Source organism: Neopsephotus bourkii, unplaced genomic scaffold, assembly GCF_033783945.1.
Source record: "Neopsephotus bourkii isolate Nb327-2 ecotype Australia unplaced genomic scaffold, CSIRO-AGI_Nbou_v1 NB_730, whole genome shotgun sequence".
Classification (NCBI taxonomy): Eukaryota; Metazoa; Chordata; class Aves; order Psittaciformes; family Psittacidae; genus Neopsephotus; species Neopsephotus bourkii.
The window spans coordinates 1,979,888-1,999,722 of record NW_026901228.1 but is presented as its reverse complement, the minus strand read 5'-3'; the positions used below and the strand labels follow the sequence as shown (position 1 = coordinate 1,999,722).

At 35.0% G+C, this 19,835-nt stretch overlaps 1 protein-coding gene across 1 annotated transcript in view; it reads left to right on the top strand.

Moving 5' to 3' along the window:
- LRP1B (LDL receptor related protein 1B) overlaps positions 1–19,835 on the top strand; it is a 739,603-nt gene that overhangs the window by 708,284 nt on the left and 11,484 nt on the right. The window contains exons 83-85 of the mRNA XM_061354354.1: positions 5,850–6,011; positions 8,361–8,535; positions 9,121–9,225. Coding sequence (XP_061210338.1) covers positions 5,850–6,011; positions 8,361–8,535; positions 9,121–9,225 — 442 coding nt within the window. The remainder of the gene's footprint in view (positions 1–5,849; positions 6,012–8,360; positions 8,536–9,120; positions 9,226–19,835) is intronic.

Sequence of the window (19,835 nt, the reverse complement as noted above, 5' to 3'; positions counted from 1 at the left end):
ACAGGATTGTGCTAAATCTTCACTGGATGTGTTAAGTTGCAGAACCTCATTATCTGCACACAAATGTTAATTAGTTAAACAAATCCCACTGGCAATTCAGGGATTATTCACTGTTGGTTTATTCACTGCTAAGCCTTTTGGCAAATTCCTATGTTAACATTATATAGCTAGAGATTGGGGCAACTTTAATTAAAATTTGTGAGTTTATGACAGTTGTATTGAAATACAATAATTGGACAGAGAAATAATGTCATCAGTTAATTAAATGTACATATCTGAGACATGTAATTAAAAGTTTGGGGTATAATAATGAACACTTTCCACTAGGCCAAATTTATGGGAATTTGGAAAAAAAATTAGTTACCATAAAAATGCACTTACTTTCCTTATGGTCTAAAGTGAAAATGCTGGGGCAATAGTTTACAAAATGTCTTGAAAACAATAACTAGATCTAACTAATTTACAAAATTAGATGAATACATATTTGTACTATAGTTACAGTATGAAGAGTATATCTAACCGTATAGAACTGGTGATGTTTGTATCAAAATGAGTAAAAAATTCTTTCTACTAAATGAAAATTGATAAAATATTCTTCAAAAAATTATTTTAGGTAAAGTAGATATTATTTTATCTTATATATATAATCTCTATATATTTGGTTTTATATGTTAATATATATTATATTTATATTTTATAAGCAAAACAAGTTGATCTGGGGGCATGATGGCACAGAGTGAAGACACTGGCAGTGAAGAACTCTGCTTTGCTAACGTCTTATCATTCCCAGTAGTCTCAAAGGGGGATGCTACATTATTTTCTTACTGGGACAGGGAATGTGGGGAGGGGCAAGAGCTGGTATTTAGCCAGATGTGAAGGACAGTTGGTCTGTCTGACCAGTGCACAGCTGATCTCAGGGTAACCCACAGAACCACCAGAACCAGCCCTCTTAAGAGGGGCCTTTGAGACTATTCTAGCATATTTAAAGATTTTTCTTTCCTCACTGTTTTTCACAACATGGAGACAATGTATATCTATTGAGATTGATTTCAATCAGATCACTTCCTAATTATGTACAGTAGTACAGGCTCTCTCCACTTAATGGAGCGAGTCCAGAGGAGGCCTTGATGATCAGAGGGCTAGAGCACTTTACCTGTGAAGAAAGTCTGAGAGTTGAACTTGTTCAGCCTGGAGAAGAAAAGGCTTCAGGGAGACTTTAGAGCAGCCTTTCAGTGCCTAAAGAGACACTACAAGAAAGCTGAGGAGGGACATTTTACAAGAGCATGTAGGGATAGGACAAGGGGGAATGCCTTTAAACTGACCGAGGGAAGGTTTAGATTAGATATTAGGAAGAAGTTCTGTACTTCTGAATGTGAGGGTGGTGAGGCACTGGCACAGGTTGCCCAGAGAAACTGTGGACGTCCCATCCCTGGAAGTGTTCAAAGCCAGGTTGGACAGGGCCTTGAGCATCCTGGTCTAGTAGAAGTTGTCCCTGCCCTTGGCAGGGTGGTTGCAACTAGATGATCTTAAGGCCCCTTCTAACCCAAACTATTCTGTGATGATGTTTCTATGATGTTGTTGATTTGGTAAAGTTAATTAAGGTTCACAGAAATTAATAATTGTGATTCCTACAAGCTGCTGATAATTACTCCAGAAGACAGGATACTACATATAGTAGGCTGTTACTCTGCCGCACTATTTTCTTTAACAGTGACATCAAGGGAAATATGCGTTTAAATTCACACACAAAAACTTACACACATTGCTGGTAGTGAACTTACCATTGACTGGAAGAAGTAATCTGTGTCTTGGTGCATTCATATGGAAGATGTTTTTTTCAAAACTTTCAGAAAGCTGACAAAAATAGAGCTTTTTTCCCCTATTATTTTTTTATTTTAATTGCAAAATACCATATGCAGTCATGCAAAATACATGGTTTAGGGAATAGCATGAATCAGAGCTTATCTCCTTATTGTTCTGTTCTTTACAAAATGTAAATAGGAGTTTAAGATATATTATTAGATTCTCAAAAGAAAGCAGCTAGATGAGAGAATGCACTAAAATATTTATTAACTATTTTTGAAGATTATTTGAAAAGTTATTTGCTATTATATAGCAAATTATATTGACAAACCAGGAGTACCCGCAGCCTCTGTAATCAAAACCTAATTGAACTTTATAGGATTTTTATCCCTGTCATTTTCTTATGGATGATTTTGTTTTGTAAGAAAGGGGGAAACTGCATTTCATCTTCATGCCAAAAACTTACTTTGTTCCTGGATTATTGCCAAAATAACTTCATAGAAGGGCCACCATAAAGTATTCTCCTTTAATTTACTAAATTCTGTAAATATATTTACTAAATTTGAAAAAATATGTGAGAATCTTGTAAGTTTTTTTCAATTTGTATCAGCTCTGGAATTAAGATTAAATTGTATATTTTTTTAAGAGACAGGTTACACAGAGAATCATGAGATAATAATGACTTCCAAGTATATAGCTTCCCTGCAGAATTTTCATTATTATTTTTGCTACTTGTTTTATATGTCTTACCAGAAATCCTTTAATGTATTCTCTGCAAACAACTTCTTAGAGTTGTTATATAGAATTATTTTAAATATAAAATATTCAATATGTTGACATCAATAAAGGACCAACATGCATTGTATTTCCACTTGCATATATATATATAATGTGCGAAACTCAGGGTATCCAAGAACTAACTTAGAGACAGTAAATAGCTAAATGCATGCACATTCATTGTAAACGAATAAGTGGAGAAATCCTGAATAGAAAAAACAAGGTGTGCTGCTGCTTCTCTAGATATTATTACTATGGTTTTGAAATTAAACATTTACACATGAGATGCTGAAAATGTGCTGCACCGTGTCCTCCTGGACACTTTGGCAGTCAACATTTTTCAACATAGGTAATGAAAACAAGAGTTTTTTCATTGGGATTATTAGGTTAGGGAAGAAACTAAAGAGGAGGATAGGTGAGAGGTAGGATCCTGATCTATAATAGGCAGAGAAAAACAAGACTGTCTCATACAATAAATCCAGTTGAGGATTGCACTTAAGAAGGAAGGGCTCAATCCTGATGTTTTGGTGTATTTTCTTTCAGAAAATAATTTTGCTCAGTTTTGCATAAAGTACACCAAAAGATGATCAGCTGAATTTGGAGCATTTTAGCTTTCCGTAAATCACTTTCCTTATTAATATTTTTCTATAATGTAATGTGTTGTGAACATTTTCCTGTGGTGAAGGTCAGGAATTAGGCAATTTTACTTCTGTCCCTATATAGCTTTAATCCCAAAACTTCATGACCAGTGTAAATCACAGAATCGTACAATGTTTGGGGTTAGAAGGGTCCTTGAAGATCATCTAGTTCCAACCCCCTACTATGGGCAATGACACCTTCCGCTAGACCAGGTTGCTGAAAGCTCCATCCAATCTAGCCTTGAACACTTCCAGGAATAGGATATCCACAGTTTCTAGTGCATCCACGCATCCAGGCAACCTGTTCCAGTGCCTCATCACTGTCACAGTAAAGAACTTCTTCCTAATATCTAATCCAAATGTACTCTCTTTACATTTAAAGCCATTCCCCCTTGTCTTATCCCTGCATGCCCTTGTAAAAAGTCCCTCTCCAGATTTCTTGCAGGCACCCTTTAGAGACGGCCGGAGGGCTTAGTCTAAGATCTCACTGGAGTCATCTCTTCTTCAGGGTGGACAAGCCAAATTCTCTCAACCTTTCTTCATAGTAAAGGTGTTGTGCTTGAGACTACAAATAGTAATTAGGTAGGATATGCGACATCTTGGTTAACATCACTATTTCCTTTGCAAACATAAATCTATATTCTGATATAATACAAAACCTCATGGCATTATTTCTCATTGTTTAATACTCCAGTTTTATTAAACTGTTCCTGGGACCATTTTGTATCAAAAATAATTTATAAGGCAGATTAAAATGTCAGTAATAGATTTTTTTTAGATGCCAACAGTCTGTGTATAAATAGGCAATGAACTATTAACATTACTAAAAGTTATGTTAAATTGAGTGACAAAAATGGGGTTTAGTCTATACTGTATTAAATTTTCATATAACGGTCATCACTTTGGCATATTTATAAGCCTGCATTAGCAAAGAATAGAATAATCTTTTCTATAAACTGGGAAAACATGATTTCCCCATCATTTTAAAAAATAGAGCAGTATGAATAATAAAAAGTGATTTTGGACCTCCAGATCTATGTTCTATTAATGTTTTATTTTATCTTTTGTATTGAAACACTGATTCAGATGCAGGGTTATATGAAACCCCATGGCTTGGGGGCAGAAATTTAAATATAAGTGTATACAAGGGGAAAAACAAAAAGAGTTCTGAGCTAACATCTGAGTTCAACATCTTTGATTTAATGTTTAGATCACAAGGGGCAGATATGAGTAACTAGGCTGATGCATATTAAACTAGTTGGAGCTATTTTTAAGTCAATGGTTTTGTTCCTGCTGTACTCATTAGAGGAAGAGACTAACTGATCTCATGGCCTTTAGAATGATTTGCAAAACACTTTAAATTAGCATAGCTTAAAATAGAAAATCTGGAAAAGAATTGCGTGAAGAGTTTCATATAAGACAAGTAAGAAGTAAGTGAAGGGAAAAGAATCATTCAGCATGAATTGGAAAGAGTAGGAAAAATGGAGGTGCTTCATTTACATTAAATGATTGTATAGTATGAAAACAAAGAAGAGAAACCAGACCAGAAGAAAATTAATTTGTGGGGTTTATGGAATATTTCGTATAATCTACATTAATTTAATGAGGCAGCCAACTAAATAGAGAAGTAATTAAAAGAATAGGTCAGAAGGGCTACACATTTCAGTGGTTTAGATGCAGCTGTGGTAACAGATATCAGGAGGCAAATGTGAATGTAGTTGTGGATACCTACACCAGACATTGTATTAAAATGAGGAAACAATGAGACAAAAGACAGCAAGGAATCACCTAATCATATTGCATCACTACATCAGGCAGCAGTTAGGATTTCCTGGTAATCAGTGTGAAGATGAGAGAGAATTTTTATGTAACTCTGAAATGTGTATTCATTTGACTATGTAAGTGTTAAGAAAAAGGTCAGGGCAAAGTGGAAGAGTTTAATAAACAGTGGAATTGCAACAAAGCTATAAATCCTTTAGACATGGGGGAAAAAAAAGGAAAGAAAAATTGCAATAGGGAATAATCATAGGACAATGCATCAGGTTTTAAACACTTTTTAAAAAACATTTGAAAAGAAGCACAAGATAGGAGTTCATTGTGTGCAAATGGTCATCCCTGAGTGTTCAGTACTTTTCAGACACTATATTGAAGTTACAGGCATGTTTGGTTTGATGCAAGACAGCAATTTTTGTGTTAAAGTGTTTACTAACTGAGGGAATAGGATAGCAAAACAGGCCCAGATGTTTGTGTTTTATTAAAAACTGTTGTGTAAAGCTGGCTCTTTAGTAAGTATTTGTATATTCTTGTGATGATATATAAAGGTTTGTAGGTTTGAGAATATTATTCTGAAGAGTATCAATGTTGATTATACAAATGTTTATCCCCTGCAAGTGGAGGAACCCAACCTGGCAGGAGGATATAAAGAGCTTAATCTTATCTTAAATTACTAGTTAAGACTGTTTTAAAATAATTTCCAAATAGAGTAAATGACCATACATTCACAAGTGTAATATGCATAAATGCAGTTTTTGAGAAGTCCGTATTTTTAAAAGTTATCATTTTAAAAGTGATTATTTGGGTTATGTTTATTGATTTTTTTTGTCATAAAACAGTTTTCTTTGTTTTGAATAGGGAGGCCTACCTGCAATTGCGCGCTGGGTTTTACAGGACCTAACTGCAATCAGACGGTCTGCGGGCATTTTTGTCAAAATGGAGGGACCTGCAGTGTCACTGCAGGGAACCAACCCTTTTGCAACTGCTTGCCTGAGTACACTGGAGACAGATGTCAGTATTGTAAGTAATCTCCACAGACTATTAAATCTGGATTTTATTATGAAAGTTCTACAAAATGGATGTTCAACATGAGTAGAATGATTTTTTAAATATTTTTTTTTTTTGGCATACGTTGCTAAATTTAGCTCCAAAATTATTCATACTGACAAAGGAGTCAGAATTTCACACCTCTATATTCCTTCATCTTGTTCCATCAGTGATCACCTTGAGTAAGGTTTCTGCTCCATCCTGGTATTAAAAGTCAGGATTTCTTAGTAGTATTCTTCTTTCATTCTCAAGATTCTATCTTCTGCAGCTGAAGTTCTCCTAATTCTTCATTACAATGACGCATCACTCTCATTGAGATAGTTATTCAAAAGTTTCCATGCCTTCAGAAAAGCTCTTCTCACTTTTTGGAATTTTCTTTAAGTTTTTTATTTTATAGAGGAGGAGAAAAAGAAGATTATCAACCAACAGGCCTTCTGTTCTTACTCCATTAATCTTTCTTTTCTCTCCATGCATTGTCTTAGTGAGGATCACTAATTCAAGACATTTGAACATAATCCTGAGTTTCTTCTTTTGGCCACTGATTTCAAAATTACAGTTTGTCTTCCTCATATCTCTTCAACATGGTGACTCACTAGCAACCTGTCGTGGTTTAAGCCCAGCCGGTAACTCAGAACCATGCAGCTGCTTGCTCACTCCCCCCAGCCCCCCCGTCTTCCTTCCCCTGCTGTCGGAGGGACTGGGAGGAGAACTGAAAGAATGTAACTCCCGCAAGTTGAGATAAGAGCAGTCCAGTAACTAAGGTATAACACAAACCACTGCTGCTACCACCAATAATAATAATGATAACGGAAATAACAAGGGAAGAGAATACAACCACTAACCACCTGCTGATCAATACCCAGCCCGACCCGAGCAGCAATATGGGTCTTCCGGGTAACTGCCCCTAGTTTATATATTGGGCATGACGTGCTGTGGTATGGAATACCCCTTTGGCTAGTTTGGGTCAGGTGTCCTGTCTCTGCTTCCTCCCGGTTTCCATTCCTCCCTGATAGAAAGAGACTCAGAAAGTCCTTGGTTGGAATAAACGTTACTAAGCAACAGCTAAAAACATTGGTGTTATCAGCATTGTTCCCAGGCTGAAAGTCAAAAAACATAGCAGTACACTAGCTACTTAGAAGGAGAAAAATGACTGCTACTCCTGAACACAGGACACAACCCTAACCTAAACCTGAATATTTTTCTGAGATCATAATTATATTTTAATCTTATTTTTGCTATTCCTGCTTTGCTTTGACTATAACACTCTAAAATAAAGGACTGGCACACTGCTTGATATAGAATAGAATAGTAAATGTAAAAGCCATCATTTGTGCATAATTCAGTGAATATGATGAAGAAGGCTAGATTTAAGCAAAATAGAAGCAAACTCAGCTAATATAAACATCTGGTTTAGAATTATCTACAAGATGCAAAAAGTATTTAGTTGTATGGTCTGTCTGTCAAACAAGGAAAGGGTTAGTGTATCTTAAATAGGATTTGTCGTGAAGCAAACTGAATGTATAGGTTGGGAAACTTATGAAATATATTGAAACCTTTGAATGGAAAACCAGCCATAATTGTGCTTCCCTCCCATTTGGTGTTAAACAAACTGCATAGATCCACAAATAACTATCTGCAAACACAACTGGGTATTTGAAAACAGTATAATATGTAAATCATGCAGAGGCACATAGATTAAGAAAAAATATTTACTTGAGGATTATCCAGAACAAACAAAAAAATTGTTCCTACTTGAATGCTCCTGCAAACATTTTTATTTATTTATTTATTTGAAGAATTCATTTAAATGTAAATTTGGGGGGGGTGTAGGTTTTGTAGACATTATGGGTTATTTTTTTATATGTTACTAGAACTTAATGAAATTTTAATATATGGATAAATGACTACAAAAATTGTTTCAAAATAGTTTCCGTTTCAGTTTAGCATAGTGCTGTTAATGGTAATGTGGTTGAATCAGAAGATTGTTATTCAGCCAGTGTCCCATTAGATATATTAACTTTGCTCTGCATTTTTTGTCAGTAGTCTTTATAATATGTGGGATGATGCCGTAAATGGTTAGACATCTGGAAGGAAAGAAATACAATCTGAGTTTATCCTTCTGTTTAACTTCACAGGACTGCATCATTTAGTATATTATGTGTCTGTTTATGCAGAGTTCTTGATTCTTGTAGCTGCCCGTGAGCCACCAGCTTAATTTATCATTTTGGTTTTATTAAAGTACCTTTATAAAAGAAAAGTGAGGTATTTTTTCTATGATAATCCTTAATTTCTTTTAGTAATTAGCTTTCATGTTGCTTACAGATGTTTGCCACCATTATTGTGTGAATTCTGAATCATGTACCATTTCTGATGATGGAAGTGTAGAATGTGTCTGTCCAGTACGATTTGAAGGTCCAAAATGTGAAGTGGATAAGTGTATCAGATGTCATGGGGGACACTGCATAATAAACAAGGACAGTAATGATATAGTATGCAAGTAAGTCAGGGGGTGTGTGTGTGATTGTGTTCAAAATCATATATTTAATAGTAATTATATTGCATTATCCTTTGAATCTCTTACACAGTGGCTAGCTCCTGAACTGATCACATCAGAACAGTTCCTTTTCTTGGTGACTCCCCAGGCAAAACTCTCTGGTTCCTGCTTTTTTGAACCAACTTTTGGAGCACTTCTCACTGGGGGAAGCATAATGTAGGAAGATACTGAATGGGTCTTTGCTTGGAAGAACTGAAATCTTTCAAGTTAACAGCCAAGTTTTACCAGCCTCTCAAAATCTGTTTATTCTGCATTGCCTATGACAGTGATTGAGATAGATTTTATGCTAATGAAAACATGTAGTGAGATGTACTTCTATATTGCTGAGTGATTATTTTGTATAATTCATTTTCATAAAAGGAAGGAGAAAAAATATTTTTTGTAATAAGCTTGCTGGCTGGAACTTTTCAAAGTGGAAGCCACACACATCACAAAATCACTATTTTAGTATATAGATAATTATAAAGGAATTCACCAGATTAATAAAATACTGATTGTTATTTGTTTGGGTTTTTTTAACCATGGCAGTTGCACTAATGGAAAGATTGCCTCTACCTGTCAGTTGTGTGATGGCTACTGTTACAATGGTGGTACATGTCAACTGGATCCAGAGACAAATATACCTGTCTGTCTGTGAGTATCCTGAATTGCTCATTAAAGTATTTGCGTGCCAAAAAATAACAAAATTATTAGGCATGTGCCTGTATTTTTTCTCTCTCCAGGATGTATAATGGGCTGGTTGTAGTCATAACTTACTGTATTTTTTCTAGCTAGTTCTATGACCTATAATTCGTTTGCCTTTTTGCAATATGTTATATACTGAAATATATAACTAAGGTATGTATTTTGATGCATATAGATGCAAAGATACATCGTTTAAGACTTACAGTAATTTCAGGCCAGATCCAAAACCCATATAGGCATTTGTTCCAGAACAGAATATGGAGGTACAGGATGGCTTATTGCCCTGCTTTTCAAAGGTGTGTTAAGTTTTTTCTCCTGTAAAGGTGGTCAGAAGAGCGGGAAATACACTCCTGGTGGCTAGGAAATAGGAAGAATAATGTCAGTGTTAATTTCCATTATGGGTCTGAGGATATGCTTATATATCTCGTGTTTCTGCCCTAACCTTCACACTGCTCACAGTAGCTTGGCTGCTCTGGGGTAAGATTGCTCTCTTTTTGCAACATGGTTGAAAGAATATTTCAGGATGCTTTTCTTAAACCCAGATGTCAAATACCGAAGGAAATGTGATTCTGTAGTCTATACACAGTGAAATACCATTTTAAGAGGTAGAAAGGCGTACGTTCTAGTCCTTTTTTGAGAGCTATGGTGTGTCTTCTTTTCCAGCTGCTAAATATAAAATGCAGAAGTAGCCATTGTAGCAAGAAATTAATTTCTTTCCTGCTTTCAGTTACACTGAGCTACCTAGCCATAATCCTTGTTGGGGTTTTTTTTTCTTTACATTTGCCTAATAAACATTATGATTGTTTCTGCACTGCTGGAAAGCTTCATTGTTGATTAGTCTTCCACTTTTCAGAAAAACCTGGAGGTCAGAGCATCCTCCAGGAAGATTTGAGGTGTTGAAACAGAGAGTTAGACTCAAGTGTCTAGGGTCACATAAGTAAGCTATTGTCCAAAGGGATCTGGCATTACAACTTTGTAAATACAGATACAGCCATCCCTTCCTTTTGTTGATGTGTATGAGGTAGGTGATTTTAAAAGAGAGTGCTTGTTGTGTTCAGACTCTTGGGGAAGTTAGGGAACTGCGTAGATTTTAAAGTATGACCACTGTAAAGTTGGACCAACTTTTCCTCCCTGTGAGAGCTGAAGCACTTCTGAATGTGCAAAGGGGCAAAACTGTAGGAGCTGTACTACTGTAAAGAAGTTGTCAATAGATGTTTGCAGCTTTGGGGTTAGAGACAGTTGAATGCAGTTCTGCATGGCAGTCCTTATACAGCTGAAAATGCTTTCGTTGCCTGTGCCTCTTTTTCATTATTATTTTGATCCAGCCCTTTTAACACCTGTTCTTTGAATCTCCTTAAATGTCTTTAGTTGAGGACTAGAAGGACTTAAAAATCTCAGCAAAAGGAGAATGTCACAGATGTAATATATGAAGTGCAAAGATGATGACTAAGCCTGGTGACTCATTTGTTTAAACATCTAGAATGGCTGTTTTGGAAGCTGTGATTTTCCCTTTTTCTTTATAAAACTGACTTATGCTTTTTAAAATTCATATAGAACACCATAGATCTCAAGGTAAAAAAAAGTTTAATACCTTAATTTGTGAGTTTACAATACATAAATGTTGCAGCATACACCAACACTCTTAACAATGCCAAGAAAAAGGTCATGAGCATTTTTAAGGCCATTGCAATCTGGATCAATCAATACAAATGTATAGTACATTTACCAATAATGCTTCATTAAGAACATTAGATTCCTGAATCCTCAGTTAGTGTAGGCACATTGTTTTATGAGTGATGAGCAAACTTTTCAGCATAGTCAGATTGGACCTTCTGTGAAAAAGAGTATTAATTTTGTTATCTGTGGGTGTGTGCCTGTGTACGTGTGTGTGTCTTGCCATTATATGTAATGCGTTTAAATTCTGTTCAGCAAAAGGCAGAATATTTATATAGGTCTATTTTACTGAAATTCTGCAGATGCTCTGTGGGGTTTAAAAATCAGCGCTGTGACCAGAAAGTGAACCCTTGTGATTACTACTGTCAGAATGAGGGAATTTGCACTTTAACCACGTTTAATGAACCGAGATGCAAGTAGGTTTAACCTTCCACTTAATGCTGCACATTCTGTGACATCATTTCAGGCCACAGTTCATTGGTTCAAGTCATGCACATTTGCATACATTTCGCAATATATCCTTAATCTGGGGGCTCATTTCTATAATACACACTTACCCTTTGATAGTTGCATTGATGAGTTATTTAAACATACTTTTGGAGTATTTGCATCATTGGAGGAAGAAATAAAGAGCTTTACTTTTAATAAGCTAATTGAAAATACTAAAAATGCTGCTTGGCTTTTATTGTTCACATTTTAAGATATTTTACCAAGTTAATCCTACATAGCATAGAGCTTAGCAACATGTTTGGTAGTCCAAACCTGAGTTCCTATTTCTTATCTGTACTGGTAAAGGAACAGAGGAGCTATTTAGGTACCACTTCAGGAGTTAAGCTTGTATTCATAAGTCTCATTGTTAACTTTATAGAAATAATACTGTAAAATAGAAATTGTTAATAAAAAATGCGAGCTACATCATAACTTTGACTTCTTCTCCGATAAAAATAAGGTATGAAATAGTTGTATTTGTAGGCTGTATTTCTCTAAAGGAATTTAGGCTTATTTCTTAAACAGAAAATTTTATCCCCATCAGGAAAAGAAATAACTGTAGTCTTTGAAAATGAGAGATGTGAAATAGCAGTCTTATGAACATAGCTTTACTCAACAGTTGTGATGTAAAAGTCAGAAGTGGAATCAAGATCCAAGGACCTAGACTTGGGGTAAAAAACTTGAAGAGCTTTAATCTTATCTCATGTAAATGTGTGGTTTCTGAAAATATGAAATGCTCTGTGTGTGATGTGGTTGTCTGGTTGGTAGCAATGGCAGTGCCTAGGTATGGTGAATAATTATCTATTTTTAAAGAAAAGATTATCACAATTCCTTTCTCAGCATCCTCAAGCAATGAAACAACAGCTTGAGCTTTTATAAATCCATTGGAAACTAGATAAGTGTTCTGACTACTACTTAAACTTTGAAGAGTATGAAGTGGTTTGTATGGGACATGGGTGTTTGGAACAGTTTCTATCTCTGTGTATCATACTGGGATTTTCAAAATAATGAAACGAAGAACTTGTTGCTTCATATAAGGTCATGTATTGCAAGTGACTTTCCTCCTTTTTATCTAACATGCTCTCTAGAAGGTAAGAGTGCAACATTTCTTGTGATACGTTCTAATAGGTAAAATAGTCTAAAACTACAGCATAGGGAATCACTTCTGAATTTTACTTGCACAATTCAGATGATTTACGTGAAAAAATTCTGAGTCTGTAAGGCTAAAAGTCTTTCAAGGCCAGATTGGACAGAGCCTTGGGTGACATGGGTTAGTGTGAGGTGTCCCTGCCCATGACAGGGGGGTTGGAACTAGATGATCTTAAGGTCCTTTCCAACCTTAACTATACTATGATTCTATGTAAACATTTTTATATATTTATGGATTTTTACATAAAAATACATAAAAATAATTGTGTGGAGGTTTTTCTCAATAAGAAATTTTAGCCAATAAGGCTTAATTTCTGTTTCACCTGGAGCCAAGACTGACATATACTGACAATAGGATTTCAACGAATTGAATTAGGAATTTTCTCAGTAGCATTGATATTTGGGTTTGTGGCATTGCCTGTCCTCATGTGATCTTTTGATCTGGACTAACTATATTTACTGTCGAAAACAAGTATTAAGCTAAAGGATTTTAAATCTTGTTTGAATCTCTTACTTAGTCTTTGAAGTGATAACATGAATTTTAACCTCAGAGTTTCTGTGTGAGGCCAGATGCCAACAGTGGCAAGAATTCATAGGATTTAAAGGCCCAGTGATCATTTCTTCCTACTTTTCTATCTGCATAATTGAGTGAAGCATGGAGATGGATTGTTAGAATAGAATATACTGAAAAGCTGTGCTGCTAAACATTTCTTCTGGATAGATGAAGTTACGTTTTTCCTTCAGAAATATTTAAAGCCACTGCCCAGGACATGCATTGGTCAAAGTTTGGTCTCATCTGTAGGAAGTAATGAAACAGGCTTCCAAAATCCAAGGAAGAGTATTAGCTTTCTAGGACAAAGTGAGACTCTTCCTTTCTGTCTGAAAGATAGAATTACACAAAAATGAAAAAAAAGAAAAAGGCTTGAAGAAGACAGAACAAAAAAGGAAAAGATGGCCTTGTGCAGAAGTAGTATTAGTCTCCATTTTTTTCCTTCCAAAAAGTGAAATGCTGATACCCAAAAGAGACTATTTGTTGATAACAGTTCTGATTCCTCCCTGTGAGAAACTTGTCTTCCACAGAAAAAAATGAACAAGGAATTGCAACATTTTGAACATAGTGATTAAGTTATTTACTTATTGTTTATTCTTACTTTGACAGTATCCCCCATACTGCTTTTACTGCACTTGTGCTGTACAGTAGGGTGAATAATCCAAGCTCAAGTAAAAGGAAAAGCAGCAAAGCACATCCGTAATATAATGCCTTTCAGCAGAAATGAACGTTCCTTTCACTTTCATCTTGCAGAGTTATTTGAATATAGTTTGGGATTTTTTTTTTTTAATTAAATCTATTGTGGAAAAGAAACAGAAGAAAAGGTGGTAAAGAAAGATTAAATTCAAGTTTCTCTTCAGTGTGAGGAAGCATTTTAGGTAAACTGAGAACAGAACTTGAAGTGTAAGTGAAACTTTAGTAGAAAATGAATTTCTTCACATGCAGAATATAGTGTTTCTATAGAACTAGTGTTTCTGTTGTCTGTTTTGACTGTTGGGTTAGTATGTCCACCACTTTTTGTTAAGAGAATCCTCCAAATTGTTTCTTTACAAAGCAAAGGTGGCTTAGAGAAAAGGAAAGAGAAGCAAGTAGTTGTTTGATAGATTTGAAGACAGTTACGGTGATAGAGAGGAAGAAGTGTAACTCTCTATGTCCCAGTTTTCCTTGCCAGTCTCAGCGCAAGGTCCAGTTGTTCCCTATATCTTGTGGTTTTCTGGTGCCAAATTAGTTCTTAACTGGAGCTTATTTATAATTTTATAATTTTTATCAACCTGATACTGGTAAGTAGAAGACCTCAGGAAGGAGTGAAATAATCTCATGCTCCATGAGACTCATTGTTTCAGGGAACAGGAGACTCACAGGTTTTTTCTAAAAGTTCTGCTGCTGTGTCAGGAAAAAGGCTTTATCCTTCCAGCCTGCATATGTGGCCATGCTATGTATGAGGTCTGTCTCTGGTCCCTGAGAGGCATATTACCTAAAGGCTAACATATTTTTAAAGCAGTCTGTAATTCATCAGTGGCTGATTTTTAGAAGAAATAGGAAATGGCCGAGTTTATTATCATTTAGCAGGAACACCTGTCTCTCTCGCAGCCAGATCAGTTGAGAATGCTAACTTTTTACATAATCAATTCCTATTATTATTCAGTAAAGACAATAGAGAATAAGGTTTATCTGTTCTAAAGGGCAATCCTAAAGCCATAATTACACAGAAGAACTATAAGCCTGCAAGAACATGCTCTCCTTTTATCAACCTGTACTGTTAGGTTCCACTTATCTTCCTATCTCAAGGGTTTTATTTTAAACTTTTTCTAAACTTGAATATGCTAAATATTAGGTGCATATTAGAAATAGAACTTGTGCTTTCCAGCTAACCAGTTTAGGAATGGATTACAGCCTTACTGTGTCATTAAGCCATCTAAAAAGGAAGGTTTTGTGAAGTTGGTCTCTAGTTTCAACTAATGCTTTGTTGGGTTTTAAAAGATAGAGAATATACTATGATTTGTCTTTGGAGATAAGGTCCTACACAATATAGATTATTAATTCTTAGCATTATTTTTAGTAATATAAAGAACATTCCTCCCCCTCGCCATTATTGTCCTTCTTGCTCAGTAAGAAAGGCTGTGAGACAATTTACTATGGGAATGTTAGTATTTTGAGGTGCTGATCTTTTCTGAAAAATGTACGACTGAGCATATCTTTTAAAGAAGTATTATTTTACAGATAGTTACTGTCTTTTAAGCGTTCACATACTAAATTTTTTAAGGATATATTCAGTACTACTCACTAATGGTCTGGGAGTGATGTGTATAAGACTAGAAGCATATGAGAGATGTCTGAATTGCTCCAGTAACTTAACAAATCCACTGAAAACAAAGTGAACAGGATAGCAGATTCACATGGGAAATGAGTGCTTTTTGTTTCACAGTCAGTTCCATCTCTTCTATCAGTCTGTCATTTGTTTTAATAATTACCTTTATTTGCCTCTCTGTTTCCTTCTCACTTATTGCTTAACTGCATATACATTCATGCAAGAGAAGCAGGGTTTAGGGATAGATTATACCTTGTCTGATACCAATGAAGAAAGTTGGAAAAAATTTCAACCTTCAAGTACACAAGATTGTCACTGATTGTCACATAGGCAGTGCTGTATCAATTTCTTTAGTACAAAATATTGCCCTTTCTCACCTTTGTTTCTTTTATACCTTCATCACAAGTACATGTTGTCATAATTCCATCTTTTTATTTGTATTACTGTAATATTTTTTTTTTGTGCTCATAAATGTGGTCTAGTGTATTAGTACTAGGAGCATCTGCAAATAAATGTGATCAAGTCATAACCTCCTTACACTAGGCATTATAGAAATATAATGAAGAATAGTTCTGTTACAAGTTTACAGTCAAAACCAGTAGAAGACATAAATCGTATTGGTCCTTATCTAAAGCCAACTAAATTTATAGAGAGCTTTTAAATGCTTCAGTGAGCTTTTGAGCAATGCTGCATGACTATGGCTGAGAACTTTAAGGAGAAACAAGGTTACATTGTGATGCCTAATTAAAAGGATAGTAATTTATTTCTTCTTAGGTTATTTTCTGCATAGAGCTTTGTGCAATGCGGTGTGCCTACAGTTCAGAGCCTCCGTTTCCTAGGTGTCCCCAGAAAGAGAAATTCAAAGGACAATGTACAGTGTTAAATTAGTTGCCTGAGGCTGGATATGTTGACTGTTCTGAGGACTTCAAGTTGTGTGTGTTGTATTTCTACATTAGAACAATATCAGTTCTTCTATAATGATGAATACGTCATCCTGCATAGTTAATTGCTCACAGTAAACAGATGCATGATTTCAAAAGCAAATTAGACAGATATCAGTGGTCTTGCAGATTAATTAAAAGGCTCATAATACAATGGGTTGAAAGAAAGTGTAAGTTTGGTAACAGAGGAAACTGAAAAGTGAAGGATACAGAAGAAATAAATTGTTTCATTTCTAAACTGAGAATTTTGGTGCAGTAATAAGGATTAAAGACTGTAGGGAACAAATGGGGAGAGAACAAGTCATGGAACTGCTCTAGAAGTGATAAAAAAAATCTTCAACTTGCAAGTGGAGGCATGGATAAATTAGAAACAATAAATCCTGTAGGAGTGAAATAAGTAAGAGAGATTTTCTTGTCAGCTTTATTTTCAGTAGGCGGGAGAGAAACACTGTGTGCATGTCTGTGTGGTACAAAAGCATGTACACATGTGTACGTGTTTGTCATGGGATTTTTTAAGGAAAAGGGTATGTTCTTGATGGAGGAACTTCCCTGCAGCTCATATTTCTGTGAGGCTATACCTTACTCGTGACATTCCTTTTGTGTTGAAATATCTTCAAATATGAACAGTTTCTATGTAAGTACATGCATGACTTGTACAGATGCTGTAAGTACATGAGAGTTCATAAGTGAATGTAAAACTTATAGCAAACCTCTATTCAAGAAAAGGTTAAGGTACATCCATGGTCCAGTTGTGGACAAGAAAGAGACTTTACCATGCAATCCCCTGACTGGCACTTGCTGAAGGTTGATTAAAAAACCCACTGCAGCATAGAGTAATTGGAGCATTGAGAAGACTGCCTAAAAGTAGAAGGCAGTTGTAACCATGACAGGCAATATGTCTTGCCATAAATGTTTTCCATATGATTTCCTGGTGTATTTAATGAGCTCCCCAAGTTTTATTACAAGAGGAATTTCACAGTATTATGTTAGTTCTATGAGAGCTTTCTTTTTCAACTAGAAATACCTTTGTTATAAATGTCTTGAATTTGAACAAAGTCAGCAGGTTTTAACTTTATATTATAGAAGACCATTCATTCTGTTTGTATCTCAAACTAGTAGTAGTTCAAGAATTAAATGCACAAATGTTTGAAGAGTGTTTGTCAAAGGAAGAGATGAGAAGACCCTGCAAAAGAGGAGTATATATACTTTTCATTGAATATTTACTGGCTAGGCTGTAATGCGGATATCCTTTGATCAAGAGTTTAAGAATGTTTTGATAAAACTTGCATACTAGCTGCAATTATACATCACTGCTTACTTTGCCTCTGAGAAAGAAAGAAAAACAGTTTGTCATATACCTATTGATCCAGCTATGTCTTGGTTTTGGTTGTTTTTTTTTTTTACTATTTCAGTCTCTTCTTTACTTTTGCTATGTTGCTCTCTGTATTTTCAGCTACAGTAACAGTCATCTAGACATGTTTCATTTTTATATATTTGCTCTATGTTAATACTAATACTTGTATAGCATATGTACTGTACACATATTGCTGACAGCATGGTGTATAATGACTTCAATTACTTTTTTTTCTCACCTTGGGATAATAAGAGGTTGAGTTGTGAATGATGATTTGCATATAGTAACGCAATGTTAAAATTAAAAATCATGTTTAAAGTCACATTTTACTTTTTCATTTATGTTGTAGCTAAATTCAAGGTTCTTTGGGTTCCTTAAAAGTAATTTTTGTTTTGCCTGGTTTTGAATTTTGTTTTCCTATTATTTATTTGTTGATTGCAGGGTTGTCTGTATTTCTTTTTTAAGGAATCTTGTAAAGTTTCAATCAAATTCCTTCACTTCATTTTCCCTTGTAAAGATAGCAAGTGATGCTCATTAGAAACAAATACTAAAATGTGGTCTGTTTATGTATAAGATAATTATGGAAAAGTTATTGTTATTATTTGAAAATAAATAGGCCCTACCATGTAGGAGAAAGTACTAGATGTGCTATTGATCAAAGTTGGGGTGTTTTTTTTTTTTACTTCCATTGTTATAAAAGTTCTTCCTATATTTGAAGTTTTACTGTGGGTATAGCTATATAATATCAGCTCCCTCTATGAAGAAAGCATGCTTCCAAAAGTACTGCTATATTTAATATGAGGAGTATTTTAGTGATTTGGTTTAGTGCAAGGATTTTGTTGGTCTGTGTCATCCTACATATTTTTTTGAGGAAAAGGGGATTACATTGTTTTCTGACTTCCAATGCAAATTAGTACAGATACTAAATAACTATAATCCAGATGTTCTCTTCTCCTGTGTTACAAATAGTTGTAATGGTAATGATGTGTTCCAGTCAAATTTTGGTGTAAGTGTTCATAAAATAGTGAGGCTGGATATTTTCATGAAGATGTTTTTCTATGTATTACTGTCATGCCATGACTAAAAAGAAAAGCAGTTAGAAAATTACTTTGTATAATGAAGAAATATCATTTATAGGTAAGAAACATTTTCAATTCCCCTTCCACCTCTATTTTGTAATGGCTGTTTCGCAGATTCAGTTATACTTCTAGACTAATCTTTCAATGCTGCCTTCTGTCATTTTTTTTTTATACATACTGGTGTATTAGGTTGTCTAAAAAAGCTCTTTTAACTGCTTATTATGCTTCCTATATGATATTTTTATGACAATGCCTGTGGGGAAAAAAAGGAACAAACTTTAAAAAAATAAAAACATTGCGCACTGCCTCTTCACTATTTTGTTTTCTGTTTGTTCAGACATTTCATAGTCAACTGATTCCTTTTGGTTAAGAGCCCAGGTAATTGAGTTTCGAGTGTTTCAGTGCACTGATATGTAAGGGTTGTACAAAAACAGAGGAGAGAGACATTTTCTGTCATGAATAAGTTCTGTAACAACAGCATGATCAGTCTCTGGAATGTAAACATCTTAATTCTAAATATTCCTCATTACAAGTGGGACACCTTCCTCCTTTTGGTTTCAAATATTTTAAATTTCTCTCTTTGTAATACTGTTTCCTCAAATAAATATTTCTTGTCACACAGGCATTCTGCATCTCAGAACATGTTTCCCAAGCAGTGTCTTTCTAAATGTGGAACTAAACTGTAATAGAGAAAGCTGTAGCATAGTTTTATTAATGACCTTGGCAGCAGACAATGTACAACCTTTATTTATTACATTCATTTTTCAGTTTTTCTGTTGGCATTTTCTGTGGTATTGTTGCTCTTTGATCTGTTCACCAATTCCTGTTGGAGAACTGGAGATTTTCACCGTAAGATGTTCACTGTAGTGCCTTGCACCATTAGCTGACTCCAACCTGTCCTTCCCTGTCAATCTCCCCATCTGTTTCCATCTGTATTTGTTTATGTGTAGCTCAGAGCAGGCATTATCACTGTTCTTCCTGTTCACAGTTCGTGCCAGTATCAATGTCTCCAATA